Genomic DNA, 20,680 nt, shown 5'->3' with positions numbered 1-20,680 from the left:
AAAATCTCAAAAAAGCCCTATCTTGCAAGCAAAATACGCTGTTCCCTCCCGCGATCCGGATCTTTATCGCATCATTCCACCAGGTTTTATGGTAATCTGTCGAATAGCTTTTGCTTACAATCAAACCAACCAATAAGCAAATGGACAGTGGGGAAAACCTAACGTCCTTGGCTGAGGTAAAAGCTCTTTGTTTATCCAGAGGGAGTCGTGATAAGTCTGATAATTGTCCTCGATCGATGTCCCCTGAGTCAGCGTCTGTTGGGGCTGACGACTACAAGTTAGAAAATGAAAACAACTGGGATGTGAAATTAGAAAACAAAAGAGCCTGAACTCTGCAGCTCATTTGACTAATCTCTGCTTGAGCCTGCATTAGCCATTAGTCCAGTCTGGATTTAGCCAATGAACAATGCTGTTGTGTAACACCTATGACTGACAGTCATCACTGTGTTGAGCACAGCATAATGTTTGGTTTAGTCTTTGTCGGGTCTACAGTTCGGGAGTTAAATATAATTAGAATTTCTAAATATCAGTACTATTTGAATGCTGTAATTACTATGCAAATGTGTATTTTTGACTATTTTATAAATGTGTTGGTCCAGGTGCATTGTGTACCCTCGCTCTGAGAAATAGAGAGAGAAGGAGAGCGTACACCAGGAAAAAGCTGCCCTTCAACCAATGTTTTCACAGTCACATCTCTGTGACATGTACAGTAACAGTAGACATTGCAAATCTCATGAAAAGTGTACTGTTGCTGGTCTGATGTCAAAATGAGTTTCAATCTCTATTTTGCTGTGAATCGTGTAGAGAAAATAAAGGAAACCACAAATCTCTAGAGCAACCTTAGACATTCTCAGCCTCAGCCTGAAACATTCTGCTATGTGTGTATATATACTGTATAGTCATTCAGTAGACATCACCCAACGCTACCCCCCAGTCTCCTCCTGAACGGTCGCTGGAGTTGCATTGTGGGAAACGTAGACCCCAGGTATTAACCAGAAAGAGGAACGTGTGTAGACTGACAATGTTAAAGGAGTGCAATGCTCAATTGGTGGAATGCCCTTTTGAGGAGGATTAGTTTCCCCTGCAGAATCTGGTCTGCTGCCAAGGTGCTGCAAAGAGCAGAGGTTTCTCTGCCAAATGTAAACGTATAACAAATTGCTATACTGCTGCGATTTTAAATGACATGGAAATTAATCACCACAAAACGGAGCTCGATGGAAACAGGTCTTCAGTCATGTAAAAGCAGATGCAATAGGATTTTACTGTTGATAACAAAGCCTGATTGATGATGTGACCAGACCAAGAGCAGTACAATAACTAGAAGCACGGCTGGTTTATTAAAAACTCTCAGGAGACTTGAATTGACGGTGCAGACTTTGACAAGTTTTTATTTCGTGACAGAAATCTTGGGCCTGCAAAATCTGAATGTAGAAACAGACAGAAGGGCTATATTTGCCAATCTAAAGCTGCACTATTATTAAAAAAAATACATTAAAGCACACCATATGCCCCACATCCCTCTACACCCCCCTACAGTAAACTATTGTCTGTACTTCTAATGTCTGGAATTATTTTTATTCTCTGTAAGTTCCCTGCCTATACCCTTGCAGCTAGTCGCTACTCAAGCAAGTGCTGCTGGACGCTGCACCACCCAGTCAACTAGAAAGCAAAGAAACCAGTTTTCCACATGAATACATAACAAACTAAATTATTGTTATGATTTGACCTGCATATATTTAATCAGCATCAATTGAACACCATTACACTCGGTTAGAAGCCAATTCTTTCTTGTATAGCCAATAAGCGTCTCCTGCCTTGTTGTCTCAGGCGCTCCTCCTGAACACACAGACTTCCCAACCCAGAGCAAGAAACCCAAGCGAGTCTTGCTGTTTCATGTCTCCAGATTTCACTCTGTCAGGCAGCCAGCTTGCTTGTTTGTGTAGGTTTTTCCACTGTAATCATCCTCTCTCTGAGCATCTAATGAAAGCCTCAGCAGGGCTCCAGGCTTCCCTTGGTAAAGTGCTGTGCTGAGAGGATGAGGCACTGCCACTAACAGTAAGCAGATAGAGTACCATCAGACAGCAGGATTCCTTGATTTACTAATCCTTGCTGCAAGTGTGAAGAGTCAGCACCTCAGTCTCCGGCCAAAGAGCCTCCATTCTTGATTTATGGCTCTGCTGGGTTCGAGTGGCAGAGGGAATACGAGTGTTTCCACTATGGTGGCACTCAACTTATTCCTCCTTTAAGGACATTCACACTCTTAGATACTCTCCTGTTGTTGTGCATCATCAGTCTGTGACATTCAGCACACTTCCAGGAGTTATTTTCTCTCCACGAGCCGTCTTCTACTTTCTCGCTGCAAACACTTTTGTTTTTCCTCTTTCATCTACTCAACATTTCCTAGGCATCTTCTGACAAGAGAAGTATCTTGTTGAGTGTTGTTCAGTCAGTATGTGTAGGAACAAGAACAATAGAGCTACTTTGTATACTGTTGTAGAGGAGGTGTTTTTTTATTCCAGTGGAGTAAAAAGGTTAGTTGTGCTGTGTTACACTTTGGACTATGGAGGCTGCCATCAATGTGGAACTTAAATCTCTGAGGCTTTTGAAGCTGTGGCTTCCTCCTAAGAATAAAAATGAGACTAGAAAGGTTGCTAAGCACAAGGCACACATTTCCTGTGTGAGTGGCTGAGCCCAAAATTTAATGTTGGCTGTTAATATTTTTAATAGCTCACTAAGTTCCAGCTATAAAGGGTATTTGATGTAGCCTGGAAACCAGACCGATCTGTACGGTCATGTGCTGTGATAATCATCTAACATCTGCATTGAACTATTTATCAATAAAAGAAGTGATCAAATGCATCAATAGACACCAGAACTCTAAAATGCAAAGTATAAATGTGTATTGTCTTTTAGACTAGACAGAGGCAGGTCATGCTGCTGTTGAACACAAGTCACATATGCCCACTTAAATTTAGATGTGAGATAATTGATTTTGGAATGAAAATGTAACTACATTTAGTGTATTTGCAAAAAATGTATGTTTTGTTATTGCATTAAGGTTTTTATTTAATAAACTAAGATCAAAAAGAGTGTCAAAAAAGCAAACTGAATCAGTCATGTCAGTTAAACAGTGATGTCATTCTAAAGCTTGTCCAACTCCACATAAGCTAAACTATGAAACAATGAAAACACTGCAAAAAAATTCAGCCTTTAATATTTATGATGTGTCTGACTTTTATTTTGTAGGAGCCACAATGTACTATCCCGTCTTTCAAAAGAATGTGTGTTGTGTTTCTTGATGACGATGGTTGTTGCTTTGCTGCCCCGACAGAACAGAAAGAAGTAAAGCCCTTGCTTCATATGAAGAGAAAGAGTATTGGCTGAAATATGAATATGAAGAAACTCCAGCAAGTTCCCCTCGAGCAGAACATCTCAACTTCAGCTCAGCCTGGCCCCATGATCTGAGACTTCTGTCATCAGAGACGGATAGCTGGAATACAAACTACTGTGCTCAGCGCTGTGGGTTTTACTTGAGGTGCAAGGAAAGCAAAAAGTATGAAACTTTGTTCCAAGCAAAAGTTGTATCATTTTAAATTCAGAACACTGAGGGGAAAAGCCTTGTCAAGCAAAACAGAGAAAGCATGAAAGCCACGTCTCCACAGACGAATGTCACTTTGATGTCATTATCTCAGGCTTTACTATTCTCACAAATATAAGCCTCTCAGAGAGGAAAATCCCTTCAGAATGATGACTTTTAAAAGCTGCATAAAAAGTTTGCACAAACAATCAGCAGCCAAACAGCTCAAAGAAGAACAGATCCTTGTTGGGCTTTTAGGGTTGTGTGTGTGTGTGTTTGTGTGTTTTAAAAAACAGAATGTGTTACTTAAGGACACACACGGTTTGCGCTGTGACTCAAAAGGCAGAGCGAATCGTTGACTAACCAGAAGGTCGGTAGTTTGATCAGCCGCTCCTCCAGTGTCCTTGAGCAAGACATTAAACATAAATTGCTTCTGACAGTTATTGCGTCAGAGTGTGAATGATGTGTTATAGAGAAGCGAGGTGTAACGAAGCGCTGAATGAAAATGTGTGTGTACATGTCAATGGGTGAATGTGACTTGAATCTTGAAATACTTGGTCGATAAGACTAGCGCAATATAAATGCAGTTTATTGACCATTCTATTCACATATCACACAACAAACAGTTTGTGTTTAAATACACACTCAGGCACACACCGTTAGTTAATTAGTTACGGTGGTGAACTAACTCTTTGAAGCTAAAGGCAAAGCTCATTAATGGCCCCTGGACAACCCTGTGTGTGAATACGTGTGTGTGTGTGTGTGTGTGTGTGTGTGTGTGTGTGTGTGTGTGTGTGTGTGTGTGTGTGTGTGTGTGTGTGTGTGTGTGTGTGTGTGTGATGTGTGTGCGTGATTTGTAAGTAAATCAGGAGCAGTAATGCAGGCAGTTAAGATATCAGATCAAAGAGCCCCAACATCCTCAACAGGCACTAATAGCTTCATCAAACAACATTTATCCAGACTGTGTGTGTTTGCACATCTTTTGTCGCTCCTCTTCCAAGGACTTTGGTTAATTAAATGGGTAACAGCACAGCAAACACAGGTCTAAATTACTTGCCCAATAACAACAGCACCAAGTCGGCATCTCCGTGCGTCGTTTTGCTTCCGTTAGCTCTCGCCATAGTGTAAAATATGCTCCAGCATTCACTTTTGTTTGGTTTCTTACTTCATCACTTCCGCTATTTATCTTCTTCGTTTCCTTGAAAAAAGTTTCTTCAGTAGTTCTGCCATGATGTCCACACTAATAATGGCAAGCTAGTTGTCTCTTATAGCTAGCTGCACCTCTGGTTTTAGGTGTGGGACGTATGCCGTAAAGCAGGTTGTAATGTTCCAGCACAGTTCGCCAGAGTAGTGCAGTTCCAGGCGTCCAAGGAACACCGAGACACTGACACACATTCCATTCTCCCCAATACAAGTTTGTGTATCATCAAAATGATCAAGTTGATATTTTAAGTTCTAAAAACGACCTAGTGTTGCTTTAAGCCCAGAGGTCCTTTGCCTCACATATTTCTAAACTACCTCCTTCCAATCCCGAATCCATTGCATGACCACATTATCATATCACAGAGAACATAACTGCAGCCCAGCTCGTGCCTTGCATTATGCATTCAGAAGCTCCGGGAGCCCAGAAACCAGGTCATCACAGGTTGCTCAGGAAAAGCAAGCACCAGCTCAAATGTGGAAGTTGCAACAGGACGCTCTAACGCGCAAACAAGTAGAAACATATAATTTAATTCAATTCCAAGAATCGGATGCGACTAAAAGAGAAGACTCTTTATTGAGGTTTTGTTTGTAACTGACTTCACACCTTTTTTCCCTAAAAGAACACTCTCCTCCTCCTCCTCCTCCTCCTCCTCTGTGAAGCCATTACACGGTGCCTTTATCTCATTCTTTGATGAAACATACTTTTTATCTTTGTGGAGCCTGACAGCCTCGAGGAGCGGTTACGTGTCCGTCAGGCAGCGTGCAGGCAAGCTGACTGTTGACTGAGGAGAGGGCAGCAGCCGTTAATCACACACTGAGGGGAGAAAGGACATTATACACATCAGCTCAGTTGGATTATGATACTTGAGTCATTCTGGAGTAGCAATTAAAGAGCTGCTTCTCTGAGGCATGAAGAGGAAGAAAAGCTGACATTCTTATGGAGCAGTGGGTGAGAGCAGTTATTATGCCCAAGGCTCCAAAATTACGCACATAGATTCACAGTCACTCTGTGTAATCCATATTCTATCTGGGGCTAACTTAGGAACACACACAATACACTCTATTTGTGGCTCTGCCTGACACACACAAACACTCATTTACAACAAATCAGCCTGCTCCCTCTGATTAGTCTAAAAACAAACATGGCAGCCACACACCTGTTGCCAAGCAACAGCAATGCTCGCTTGATCAGTCGACCGTGAAATGCAGAGGAAGTCAGGGGACAGACAGGAAATCAGCAGGGGGCGAATGATGAGAGGGGAGGAGAAAGGCACATCTGTAAGACGCATGCACGCACGCACACACACACACACACACACACACACACACACACACACACACACACACACACACACACACACACACACACACACACACACACACACACACACACACACACACACACACACCATTAGAAGACATCAGTGGAGAATGTGTGAAGGTTTCCAACATAGGCTCAAAGCACTCACTGAGCTGTTTCTGTCGCTCTCTCGCTCTCTTTCTCTCTCTCTCACACACACACACACACACACACAGGTCTACTGATTGTGGCATGCATCCCTTTCAAGAAGAAGAGTATGTGGAAGAGGTCATCAGCCACTCTCCCCACCCCCAAAGACTCAAATTCAACTTGACGAGCAAGCGACGGTGTTGACCGGTTGCGAGCAGTAGGGGAGGGTGAGTTTGTGCTCGTCTCAGCCCTGAGCTCTCAGAGCCACAGTTACATGCGGAGGAGAAATGCGTGCTCATAGTATGTCCTCTGCTCGCAGATACTGTTCTGCGCACTCATATCATATGTGCGGTTGTGGTATTTACATGAACAAATTTCTAGACTTAATAAACACCCTACAAGATTGACTAATGATGGGTTGAGTGGGTGTATCAGTGGGACCTCGATGCCATTTTACGATTACCTGATCACTACTGCGCAGACTCTGGCTCCTGATGATGTCAGCAGCACCGGGCCAGTATTTGAAAAAGTGTGTTTTTATTTTTGCACATTGGGAGGAAGTCTATTCCACTTGCTCCAATAACCCTGAATTCTGTTTCATGGCCAAAGTTAAACGTGGCACCACACCTCACTGACCGTCCAGTCACTGACACGGGGAAACAAGCTGAATCCCTACTGAGATGCACAGCAAGTCAAATGAATTCATAAACACCTGCTGTCTGTTGTTATCAGGCTGATGGCTTGATGAGGCTGGTTCTCCGTGCCAACTGACATAACGTGGGAATACTTTCACATACATACAGTATTCACACCACACCACAGACACATGCTTGCTAATGAGTAAGCCTACTCATGCTTATTATTTTTGCCCATATAGAGATTTATTTTCTACATGCGAGATAAAAATACAAAACTATATTTTTACTAGTGAAAAAGAAATGTACATATTAGCACTGGCTACATTCAGAGAATCCGAGAGCAGATGATTTCTGACAGTAAAATGATCCCAGGATCATGGCACAGTAAACAGTACACCCTAACTCTGTGTCTTCAACCTCACATTTGTGTAAACTTAGCATTTCTGACAGCTCGACAGGACCGGTGGGCATATGTAAACACCTCACACACTCAGACACTGTTGTTCCTCACATCGGATAAAAGAATCGTATCAGTCTTTTGCATGCCCTGTTGCCCTCCATTGTTACCTCTACTGTCGTCGTCCCTGTTAAGACAAAGAGAGCTGAGTTCTAGAGATGATAGTGGCAGCGAAACATCTAGAAGTAATGTGGAGAAGCATTTGGAATTATTCACCACATGAGACAAAATTCATGGATAAAAGTCAAACTGTTAAAAAGGTTTTTTTATTAAAACAACAGGTCAGAGTCGCCTGTCAACGTGTGACTGCAGTCAGGCAAAAGAGACCCCATGAATGAAGGGAGCAACATTAATAATGTTAAAAGGTACATATCACTCTCTCATTGTGTGGAAGGCTTTTAAATGGAATGAGACATTGCTCTCATTAGTATATTGCATATTACATCCAAAACTATGGATGCACAGCTCTTTTGAATTATGTGTGCAGAGACTTTTTCCCATTCTTAAAGTAAAGCACCATACAGGAAATTACTGGCAATACAACGTGGTATGAATGTAGTCTATGAGCTATGTACCGTTAAATCCAGTATCCAGTCAAAGAAATTGAATCTCCTATTGACACCAGCAGCGTGGCTTTTGGTGGCCTATGAATCTCAACCAGCTTATAACAAAAAGAGTACCACACATGCAGAAGTACAGAGCTCAACAGTGTGGTGGAAGTAAAAATCCAATTCACTTTCTGAATAGAGATTTTGAATATCAGCCATAATATTGAAACGATCCAAGGTCTATTCAGCACAATGTTCTGTGCTCCTGTAGAAAACCACAAGTCTGTATACCACAACTGAGTTTTGAGAAAACCTGTTTTATTTCTGATGTCAAGGAGAAGTACTACAGTAGCCACAATCCTCAGGAGTAATAGCAAGGTCTATGGTTTTGTGGAGCTTGCTGTTACCATGGAAGTGTAAAAATCATGTTGATTATGATTGGATCATTGAGCGTTACATTACGTTTACCCCAGAGCGACCATCATTTCTCTTTGTAACATGCTTTAAAGATGAGGAAATTAGTGCAAAGATGAAAATCACTGCAACAAGGTTAAATTAAAAAAGAAGCGCATTGGAAGTCCTTGGATAGGGATCACTCACAGAGGTTTATGGGATCCGTAGTTCCTTCACTCTTAAGATAATTTGCCTTTGCCACTGCATTTCTTTTTGCTCTGAATCAAATGTTTCATGGTCACGATTCATCCCGCAGCAGAGCCGTTCCAAAGGAGGGCAGTCACTATAATACTCTATACACACATAAACACATCCCACACAGTGATCATACAGTTGGTCATTTGTCTAATGTCAACAGAGAAACACATGAAAATGTTGAGCATTAAACATGAAGTCATGTTCACCAACTTAAGGACAGAGTAGTTAGAGAACGGCAGCAGTAGCACTGCAGAGCTCTCCTGCAGTCATAATCAGGCTAACATGAAGTTTAACATTAACATGCACAACTGCAGCTTTAATCTCTCACAGATTAACAATGGTTTAATGAATCCCCATTTACTGGTGGGGTTGGTTATTAACTAGACGAAATCTCTTCCTCCGATCACGAGTTAACACTGAAAACAGGGTGAATTAAATAAATAATTCCAAACAGACACTATAAGTTGCCTCTCTCATTTTTTGTATAGTGTTAAATGTTCCTCTTCACACCACAGCTGCTGAGAAACACTGGGGTTTTCTGCTGATGGATCTCTTCTGCTGCACTCAGCGAATGTGAAAATGTGACTGTTTGAGCTGTTCATGTTAAGCTTTTCTCTAAAGTCTTTCTCTAATGAGTAGGACAGCATCTACTTAGGGAAGTGTTGTGACTGCAGGCCTCGACAACACAACTCTTTCTGCTACACTTGTATCTGGACTGAAAGCATGTCCCATCTCGACGCTCATTACAACGCACCACAGACTTCTGCAGAGTTCTGCAAAAGACACTGCTCTATTTGGTAAATATAAATATTTCAATGTATCAGACCTCAAGTACTACACTTGAAATATTCAATTTCAATTATGACTCAGAACCAAAGACTGTTTATAAAGACGGATGACGTGACAGCTCGCTCAAAAGTGAAGCCAAAAGATTTCAAACGCCCCCTGGTGGCTGGCTTTAGTACAAATTCATTAACCCTGCCTCCTCAATGTCAGCAGATAGGACATGCACGAAACAAAAATGACAAAGTACACATACATTTTTTTTTGTTTCAAAGATGGTCTCTAGCATTTCAGGTAGTTTCTTATCAGATTAAACTTTGTTCAATTGCTTATGTTTGGTTTGAATTAGTTATTTGATGCTATAAAATTAAGTTGAAACCTCACGATTGACTCTCAAGTGGTCCAGCTCATGTATTGGCAGGACCTTAACAGAGCATCTCCTCTCCACCATCACTACTGCACAGGCTCTGGCTCCAAATGACCTCACCAGCAAAGGTGAAAATGAAAGTTCCACATCGCGGGATATTTTCATTTTTGTGGGAGGAAAGGGTGACGTGTCGTCCATCTTTATTTACAGTTAGTCAGAACCAGACAACATTTCTGGACTGAAGACACAGAGTAAGGTCTAAACTACAATGTGTCTGCATTCTCATATACCATTATGGTAAAAGAGACTGACCTTTGGCCTCTCTGGGAAAAGAGTATCCAAAATAGTTGCTAACATTTCTCTATCCAGGACCAGCTCTGACACAGTGGATGCTCCAGTCCTGAACAAGGAATTTCCAACATATAATTAGCTCGTGAACTCCAGGCTCTGAAGTAACACTATGTTAACCTTACAATTGTAGTAATTAAGTTAGTTGGCAAACAGGCTACAGCAGAAAAATACACAATTCTTTTGTTTACACTTTCTCTTGTATTTTTGGTAAAGCTATAAAAGGACTGAACCCTCCAGGCTCTGATCATACAGTGTGTCCTGCCTTTTCTAAATAACACTGTTTCTGCATGTGAAGAAATCTAAAGCTATGTTTTCAATAAAATGTCCCAGAAATGCTGGAAGAATCAAACAGATTACACTGTGTTCAGTTTTTTCCCTTGTGCTTGAAATATTGTATATGGAATAAAAATACAATACATAGAAATGCTGCCCCACTCTGTCTCTATTACCTTGAAAGGTCATATTGATTCCTCAGTTTATCAGGTCGCTCTCAGCAGCATGCAGCCCAAAATGTAAACACAGGAAACTGCACAGAGGAGAGATTTCAGCAAGAGGGCCTAACTTTTATTCTCCCTCTGTTCCTTTTTCTGCTCTCAGTCTAATATCAATCTATTCCAAGCTTAAATCTCTCCGGACCGTTTGGCTAAAGATGTGGGGTGTATCATTTCTTCTTTAACAGTATGCGATCAGACCATTCTGTTGTCTCACTTTCCCACAAGTCTCCTTTCATCTGTGCCAACATTCACAACATCAGACAGCCTGCACACGCCTGAGGAATGAGCATTAAGTCCAGTGTGTTTATTCAGCGCAGACTGAATGATGACTAGGCTCCTCCACGCGAGCCATGGTCGACATTCTTCTAGAGACCAAGTGAAGGAAGCACACATGCACGCAGAGATATCGCAGCAGACACCCACACACAACCTATTGACCATTTATATAATCAGAATCTTGGGACTGCACCAGTACAATATTCACCGAGCATAAGCCCAACTTAAGCTCCGGCTTCACGTGAGCAGCCATTGATCTCAGTGACACTGCTTTAATCCCAGGAGGACAGCTTCCACTCAGGAGACACTGTAGCATTTCCACTGAGGGGTTTCTCCCAAAATGAGCAGCTAATTAACTAACTTCCCCACTTCAGGGGAAACAGTGTGTTGCTGTTGTTTTTTTTCGTTTTCTAATAAATCTTATAGTCAGATAAATATTTCAAAGCTGCTGTAAACTCAACCTCATCACTTCTTCATGAGCCAGGATTATGCTTTTTTGCAGTAATTGACGAGCGGAACTCCCAGTCCCTCAGTGATAAATGTAGAATCTCGAAGTGGGATTCAAATGAGCACCGCAGTCAAGTAAACCTGTCAAACTAAGGCTGTTCAGGTATTTGGAAACATTTGATACAGCAGCACTAGAGTATACGTGAGGGATTACACACTCCAACAACCTGCCAAGCAAGCAAAGACAGTAACATAGGCAGCCCTATCTTTCAGTACCAAAACCACAAGTATGGGAAAGGAGAAGCCTCTTCCTCCATTCTGTTCAACAATGGGTCTTCGACAGAAGTTGGAAAGAAACAGCTTCTCATTTTTGGCCAGCAACCGCCAGTCACATTGTTGTTCATTGAACACGTTCATATTTTTTGTGAACTCCTGGGAGAGTGAAAAAAAAATCATCATCGTATAGGCCATCACGTGAAATACCATGAACGAGCGAAAATGTGTGTATGTGTGTGTGTATGTGCTCTCAGACTCCTCAGACTGGGAGCACACACACACACACACACACACACACACACACACACACACACACACACACACACACACACACACACACACACACACACACACACACACACACACACACACACACACACACACACACCATTAGAAGACATCAGTGGAGAATGTGTGAAGGTTTCCAACATAGGCTCAAAGCACTCACTGAGCTGTTTCTGTCGCTCTCTTTCTCTCTCTCACTCTCACTCTCTCACACACACACACACAGGTCTACTGATTGTGACATGCATCCCTTTCAAGAAGAAGAGTATGTGGAAGAGGTCATCAGCCACTCTCCCCACCCCCAAAGACTCAAATTCAACTTGACGAGCAAGCGACGGTGTTGACCGGTTGCGAGCAGTAGGGGAGGGTGAGTTTGTGCTCGTCTCAGCCCTGAGCTCTCAGAGCCACAGTTACATGCGGAGGAGAAATGCGTGCTCATAGTATGTCCTCTGCTCGCAGATACTGTTCTGCGCACTCATATCATATGTGCGGTTGTGGTATTTACATGAACAAATTTCCCAAGTCCCTTGGGCCCTGCCACTGCTCACTCACACAGCGACACTCGGTGAAATGAGAGGAGCAGAGCCCATTAACGTGAAGCAGCCGGTAAGTTACTTTGTTGAAGTAGAAACAAACTGAACTGAAAATACTGTATACTGTCTGACAGATTCAAAAGAATGGATCTCTCTTTCCTAACAGCTGCTGCACTCTCTGTTGATGACAATAATGCGCACATGGATTTGCAGAGTAAAGCAGAGTTACACACATGCATTCCACTTTCTTACCTTTCTCCACTGTGGTGATGCCCATAGATGGCTGACCCAGGCTGGTCCTCGTCTCCCACTTGCCCTCATCAGGGTGGTACATTTCCACAGAGGCCAGCGGAGTCTGCTGCTGGTTCATGCCTCCAAGCACCATCACCTGGCCCCCCAGTGCCACAGCCGCGGCGCCCGCCCGTGCAGTGGGCAGCGGGGGCAACTGGCTCCATGCCTGGCTTTCTACATCCAAGACTTCGACGCTGTCCAGGGGCATGCCGGTCTCGTTGCAGCCCCCCAGCACGTACAGCAGGCCTTCGTGGTAGACGGGGGTGCAGTAGACGCGGCGCTGTGACATGGGGGGGAACTGCTCCCAGTACAGGGACTTGACAGGACTCACCGCCATCTCCTGCACGGGCATGTCTCCAGGGCCGAGAGGAGGGGACGCACCATCACACAGCGTGCCGGAGGAGGTGGAGGAGGGGGAGGAGGTGGTGCAGGAGGGACGGGTCGAGTGAGAGAGGGGACACACAGAGGCGTAACTAAACTCAGCGAGAGAAGATGAAACAAGTGGAAGCACAAGCTTGTTTCTGTTTGTTTGAGTGACCACCTGAACTCTTAAGTTCACAGGGGGAAAGAGACAAGAGAGAGTGAAAGATAGAGGGAGGAGGGGAGGTATGTAGGGATGTCGAGGATATGAATGCTAGTGAGGGGAGAGGACGGAATAGGGAAAAAGAAAGAGAGAGGGTATTAGGAGGGTGTCTAACTCCCTCCTCACCCAGATGTCACGACTCTCTCTATTCAAATGTTTTATTCATACAGCTGTTGGTGTTTTGGGGCAGCGAAGCCATCTGCCCTTCAATCCCCTCTGTTCCTCTCTCTCTTCCTCCTCACCACATCGTGCCGACAGGTCTGGTTAAAGTTTTGGCTTGAGTATATTCCAGGGGGAAAAAAAGAGGATGTCCCGAAGGTTAATACTTAATACCACAAAAACCTAAACGTCAGCTGCGGATGAAATGAAAAAGAAATAGGAGCAGCGTGGGGAGATGGCCCTGGATCAAAGACCAAGAGAGGGAAAGTGACGGAGCACTGACATTCACCAGTGACCTGATAATCCCAGAGAAAGCCGTTGCAGCAGGGAATCTTCTATCTTCAAACAAGAAGACAATATTACAGGAGCACCAGTCCTCAGCTGCACAGTTCTATTTGCACCCTGGTGACTGAGCCTGCAGTGAAACAAATCCTATAATAAATGAAGCAAATTTTGTAAAGATCTACTGGTGTGTAGTGACTGCACGACTTTCTTGCATTTTAAGAAAGAATTTCCTCCCTTAATTAAACAAGAACTCCAAGTCCCAGGAGTGTCGTTCGAGGATTCGCTGTCAGGCACAGCATCTTCTGAGCTACGTGCTCCGCAGCTTCCCGGAAGCTTTTGAGAGGATGCGGTTCCCTTGGCGACGCCCAGCCTGTAAGAAAAGACAACACAGGATTAGACGTCGGAGTGTAAATTAAGAGCTAGAATTTCTAAATTCAGGAAATGAAGAACATCTTGTTTATACGCTCAACAATTAGAGTTTATGTCATACTCCTTTAAGCAATACGCTGTCTAACCAGTGTGACAGGTGTTTAGACCAAAAACAGCACTGTGATAAAACAATACGAGGTGCTGTGATGGTGGGACTGAGTTGCCTCAGCTACATGAGACAAAGAAATACAGTCGAGCAGTGGTAAACTGTCAGTTCTAACAAGACATGCAGTGCTTGACCAATTCAATCTAAATATAAATACAACTACTGGTGTAACCACGCTTCATCCATGATCTGTATGGATCGACCCCCATGGTTTGGAACGCACGTGAATCACATATTAATTGCAAAGTTCACATATTTGTGTAAAATAGAGTTTTTTACGGTCGTTGTCACTTCGTAAAGAAATACTTGTGTAAATTTCAGCCATGAAAAGAAGCAGTCAAATCAAATCAGTTGTGTGTTCACATAAACTGTGCTCATTAAAAGTTGTTTTTTGTTGTGAAAGCCACGGTTACTGGAGGAGCGGAAGAATTGGAGAAGCCATATGGAGGATGAAAGAAAGGTGTTGGACAAAGCTGTTACACATGTATAGGCACATCATGTTTATTTGTCTGTGGCAGGACGTGCACATAAGACAAGCATTTCCCACAGAATTGACTCACAATACCGACAATAATCAAAATATTCAAAAAATTAACAATTGATATCATGATAATAACACACATATGATCATATCTTGTAGATAATCCAGTGCCTTTTAAATAGTTTCCATATATTTCCATCATGATGAAACAGTTATGTGCTGAGCAAGACACCCCTGCCCCTCAGGTGAAAGCCACCTTCTTTCAGTTCTTGCAGAAGCAACACTGGCACTCATTGCCGACCCAGACCAAGTTCCTGCATCACGCCGACTGCAGCCAGAACAACAAGTCTGAGCTTCCAGACAACACAGGATGAGCCAGTAAAGGTCAAGAACACTGTGGCAGCAAAATAGAGGATTCTGCACGTTCACAACAACACAGAATCTTCTGGTGCGTTCAGGTGAGGAGTGGCGCAGCAGGCGGCGACAGGATGTAACTACTACTATCTACTGTGGAGATCACGGTTTTGAGATCAACACATTGACACCGGCACCGTCTCTTATCACCACAAGCTCCTGAATCTCGTTGTCTTTACAGGTTGACGTCAGTGTCTTCTACACGTATGGCTCCTCTTTTCTATCCTGAGATATTTGTATTCTATTTGGTTTTTTCAGTTTCGGATCAGTCACATGTTAGAAACACCATCAACACACCCACTTGCTCACAGGGAATTCTGCTGATAATCTCCAATGTGGTGACACTTCACCTCTACACTGCTGGAATGGTGTCGTTATAGAGAAGGAAGTGAGTCTGACCATGATCTGAGACGAGCTTCATTCAAGTAAAAAAAATATTGGCTTTCCATGCATTACTCACTAAAGTACTGAAAACATAAAATGTAAAGTATTTTCAATGCAAATGAGTCATTAATTAGTCAAATGACCTAGACATGACAAGCTATGGCAAAATGTGAACCATTGTGTTAAGATGTGGTTCGGCTTTAATCTGTATTTTTTCGAGCCACATGCAAATGCAAATTCAGCAGAACAGCAGCAGAACTCTTCGGAACATGGTGGGAACTATTAATGCTGAAAACTGACAAGTATTAATAAATATGAGGTAGAGGGATGTTTGACCTTAATTATACTGATTTAATATATGCCCATTCAATATATAGATTTTTGGGGGCTGATACTGATACTGGGGCTGATACTGATATAAGGGAGTGAAGAATTCCTGATACCGCTTTATCGGCCCAAATAAAAAATAAATAAAAAAAAGTGGGCGTGATTGGTAAGATGCAGTTTAAACATTAACATCATGAGTGAGTTTTGGGATTCTTTCCCCATATTTTGGAATCAGCCCCAAAGTAAGTCAAATCAGATCAAAGCATTACATTTGCAAATGTGACATCTCCTGATTTTCCACTTTTCTATTCTTGCTTCGAAGATGTATCTACGTGGATGACTCAAGGCTGAGGCTGAGGAGAAAACTGAGTCAGAACACATACTCCTGTCAGGTTTTAATATAACAGCCTAGCATTCTGAATTACTGAGTTATAATCAGCACTGCATTTGTGTGTGTGTGTGTGTGTGTGTGTGTGTGTGTGTGTGTGTGTGTGTGTGTGTGTGTGTGTGTGTGCGTGTGTTCGTGTTTCGAGCACACTGTGACCTGAGGGTTGACGAGGAAATGACATATAGCAGGTGGGAGTAGAGAAGGAAAGCAGCACAGTATATATGTTTCTTCTCTGCTGTCCTCGTCTTCCAGCTCTCTCTCTCTCACACACACACACACACTGTACAGTACAGTATATTCATAATTAAGGACGCCGTCTTCCAGCCCCCAATTAGTGCCCTGAGCCCTGTAGACACGCTGACCTTTGTACAAGTGAGGGGAAAAGAGAAATGAGGACAACAACAGGGAGGTTAGTGTGTCTCCACACCTGTAAATGTGTGTGTTGATGGATTTGCATATGCTGTGAATGGGAATTTGAACAGCTTTGCGTCTGGGTGCATGCGAGTGTGTCTAGGGAAAAGATTGAATATCATCGTACCGTCTGACAGAGGTGGGGGTTTTACCCTAAAATAAAACATTATGAGGTTGCATGGTATTTTTGTAAGAGACATACTGATATACTGAAAAATACATGAGTTTTGTTGTGGCTTTTTTTGGTTCTATCTCCTGACAGAGCTTGAATATTATAGGAGTTTGTTATAGATCTGACCTATAATATCCAAAGTACCTCTGCACCACCACAGTTACTCTCTTATTTGGAACCTGCTCCTCCTGAGGCCAACCAGGAGAAATCCGCCTTTTTCTTTCACCTTGCTGATGCTAAACAAGGTGATAATGATAATGGTATACTGTATATGGCATTATGTTTATGTCATGATTTGACAAATAAATACTTTACAAGGTGTTTCATGGGTCGAACTCTTCCCTTTAAAAAACTGAAGCAATGAAAAGGTGCTGTGATTTTGGTTTATCATATTTATTGTTATTATTTAAATATATTGTACTGCTAATGGAGAAAGAGACCAAATTCTCAAGTGGTCATAGATAATCTGCCTTTCTCTACAGGGGGGAAACATGTGTTTGAACTATGAATTCTAATGCCTTTACCTGAAAGAACTTTAATTTAAAGGTGAACCAACTTTGGCATCATCATCAGATTCTGATTCTGATTCTGGAGAGGACTGTGGCATATGTGAAAAGTTGCAGAAATAAAGTATTATACACGTAGTGTATTTCCAAAGAGCGCTGCTCCCTATCCGATAAATGTCCTAGAGGGAATATGGCGTCTGTTGGGAATGAAGAAAACAAGTTTGTTTCCTGATTTCGAGCAACAAGACAAAAACAAACTTTTTTGTTTTACTTTTAACTAGCATCTCTGTGACTGTAACCTTTTCACCAATGGAAGACAAAAGGGAGACTTTTTACAGTCCAGATTGCAAGTCACAACTTTACACTGGTTTTTGTCATTATAAAATATTAATGAGAAATTTTAACACACACATAAATATAGCCCAAATTGTAAGGGTTCAAAAGTAATTAGAGGGCTAATGCAAGATAATCCCTATCTTGCCATGTCAAATCAGTGTTTCCCATTAATTAGTTAGACTGTGGCAGCCTGCCATATTCTAATGTGTACTGCCATAGTTTCATAATGAATTTCCAAACATTGGACACATCTCAAAATAATATAAGAGATATTTAATGTGGTTGCAATGCAGTCATTTGTGTACCTGTCACTTGGAATATGTTGCTCATGTGAGCTGCGTTTGTGCGCATACAGGTGCACCCCCACTACCGCCATTGATTGAATTAGCTCTGAGGGAAATCCTGCATATTATGTGAAGTTCCTGGAACTGTGTATTTATTTGGATCGGCTCCAAAATGGGATTGATTCTTTCCTGGGTTCCACCTCTACACAAAATTTAATGGATAACTTTTCAGTACTTTTGCATAATCCTGCTAACAAACAAACAGATGAAAACATAATCTCCTTGGCGGAAGTTAGCATGGCTATAACATACTTCGTTGACAAACCAAATTCAGGCACAAAAAAGCTCGCACGTGGCTCAGAGTTGAGAGTTGCCATTTAAATTAAGGTTGTCTCTCAACATGAGGAGTAAAGAAGGTGACCATGCAAGTGAAGAAGACAATAATGAGGCTCAAAAAGCAAACCTCTACCAAAGAGATGTCAATAGTAATTGCAATAGACAAACAGGCTGTCAGCCCGAGGAGCATAAGTCTTACACGGTGAAGAAAAACAGAATTAAAGGTTCAGTGTGAAATATTTAGGTGAAATGGATTTATTATAAAATAATCCTAGTGATGTTTTCACAAATGTATAATGATAAAAATTGTACAAATTGTTGTTTTTTTTACTCTAGAATTGGCCCTTTATATTTTAATATTTCATAATTACATCAGGGGGGGGGTCCTCTCTACAGAGGCCGCCATGTTTTTTTACAGTAGCCCAGACTGGACAAACTAAGCACCTTTTGAGTTTTTATGACAACTCAAGGCAACAACAGGTTCTCTTTCATGTTTGGAAGGGGAGGGTGAAGTGAGGGGTATTCAGCTGTAAAATTTAACTAGATGTCACTAAATTCTACACACTGAACCTTTAAGTCATACATGTTTTTTTTTTCAACATAGATGTGTGTTTGAGCAGTGACCTGATGGCTACGTACAAATAAACAGGCAAATCAAAGATGTGAGGCCGTGGCTGTGGATGACCAAACCAAAATAATCCACTTATGACAGGTATTATGACGGTACATGAAACACCGGCCAGTTTCAACACAGAAATCTCATTGCGACCATATGGCAACATTGTGGGTTCCACGTATTTATCATTGTTGTTCATTATCAACTGTTTAACCATCAACCTACAATAAAAATGTTAACTGATTAATACTAATAGTCCTAAAATCCTGGGACATTTGTACCATCTGAGCAGATATTCTCTGCTGCAGACAACAGACTGTCACCAGACTGACCCCACAGCTTGTGAACATGTTGCTATGTCTGGATAAAATCAGTCAGCAAGCAGAGGAATGAGGTAGGCCTGGCCTGTTTATGAAGCTGTTTGTTGTGATTGCTCGCTGAACATGCAGTTCACATCTTATATGCACCAGAGTGCCTGCATAGTCATCACAGGAACATGCACAGCTAAAGCAGAATGTTACACCAAGTTATGTCTGCCTGCAGAGGAGGGTAAAAACATTTTGGATGTTTAGACAGTCAACCGGGCAAATTATATAAAGTTTGGTAAGTCTAAGACACCATTTGTTGCCTTTACGACAAGTGTGTGTGTGTGTAGGTGTGTGTGTGTGTGTGTGTGTGTGTGTGTGTGTAGCAGGAGGTGATTACACTGTGACCTGAGGATTGACAGGAAAATTACATAGCAGTGAGTTTGCTTTGTTGAGAGCTCTGTAGCCCATTGGCAAGACTAGAGCAACATCCATAATAACTGGTTTTAAAACAGCGGGTTTTTTTTTTAAAAGATCTCCGTCCAGATATTTTAGCCCTTTATTAGAAATAATTTCTGTTCATACTTAAAGTGCTCATCACCAGTCACACATACTAGTCATGCACTTGCCAGTGTAAACAGGAAGCAGACTGTCTACTCTGTATTTGGTTGCTTAGTTGCAGAAAACACTTAAAAATAGAAAAAGCATTGGTGAAAAGAAGGAGCAGGGATTTCTTTTCTTGGACCAACGAAGGGGGTGGAACAGTTACTGAGAGTTAGTGTTAGTAACACTTTGCATTCAACGCTGCTAGTCAATCAGGAAGCGAGTGTGAATGACTGCATCATCATTTCCTAACATCTCCATTTCTGCCTTTTTGCACTAAAACGGGGCCAACGGTGTTTCCAAAGCTCCTCTGGTTCAGGTTCTTGAACTCTGAAGTCGTCTGGATGGCAGGCATAAACATAGCAACACTGATGCGTGTGGTAATGTGGATGTAGCCTAAGAAGACAACTACATACAAATATTGCATCTGATTTAAGCTCTTTTTATAGTATTTATCACTGGTCTATGATTTGGGGAGGCAAGCTCATACTGCTTTGTTATAAAAATTTGGCAACATGCAGGCTTTTATAAGATGGGAAACACACAAGATTTGATGTGAGATGTAAGTCTTGCTGCTAAATTATTATCATAACAAACTGTACACCCACATCCTCATAGCGACAAGGGCAAAGATGACATCGGTCCTTCCTGTATATCTTCCTGTGAGTCTATCAGACGGATAAGCAGACACGGCATTCTCAAAGTTATGCCCGTGATGTCATTCACAATTCATTACTTGAAAATGATCTTATTCTCTCTCACACTCATTCTCTCACACTCACACTCACACTCTCTCTCTCTCTCTCTCTCTCTCTCTCTCTCTCTCTCTCTCTCTCTCTCTCTCTCTCTCTCTCTCTCTCTCTCTCTCTCTCTCTCTCTCTCTCTCTCTCTCCAGTGAAAGCTGTGCTAGATGATGCCAAATATAGGT

The 20,680-nt window shown here is 42.1% G+C and overlaps 1 protein-coding gene across 3 annotated transcripts in view; it reads right to left on the bottom strand.

Annotated features, from left to right (window-relative positions):
• The window catches only part of LOC117765090 (kelch domain-containing protein 8B-like), a 165,511-nt gene that overhangs the window by 113,919 nt on the left and 30,912 nt on the right, over positions 1-20,680 (bottom strand). For 2 of the 3 annotated variants that reach the window (XM_034591350.1, XM_034591349.1), the window contains exon 2: positions 12,589-14,024. In XM_034591350.1, the coding sequence (XP_034447241.1) occupies positions 12,589-12,979 (391 nt within the window). In that variant the 5' untranslated portion in view covers positions 12,980-14,024. Of the gene's footprint in view, positions 1-12,588; positions 14,025-20,680 lie in introns of those variants that run through there. The other variant, XM_034591351.1, reaches the window with a different exon arrangement.

This window comes from Hippoglossus hippoglossus, chromosome 7, assembly GCF_009819705.1.
Source record: "Hippoglossus hippoglossus isolate fHipHip1 chromosome 7, fHipHip1.pri, whole genome shotgun sequence".
In the NCBI taxonomy this organism is placed as follows: Eukaryota; Metazoa; Chordata; class Actinopteri; order Pleuronectiformes; family Pleuronectidae; genus Hippoglossus; species Hippoglossus hippoglossus.
This window is presented reverse-complemented; position numbering and strand designations above follow the sequence as displayed.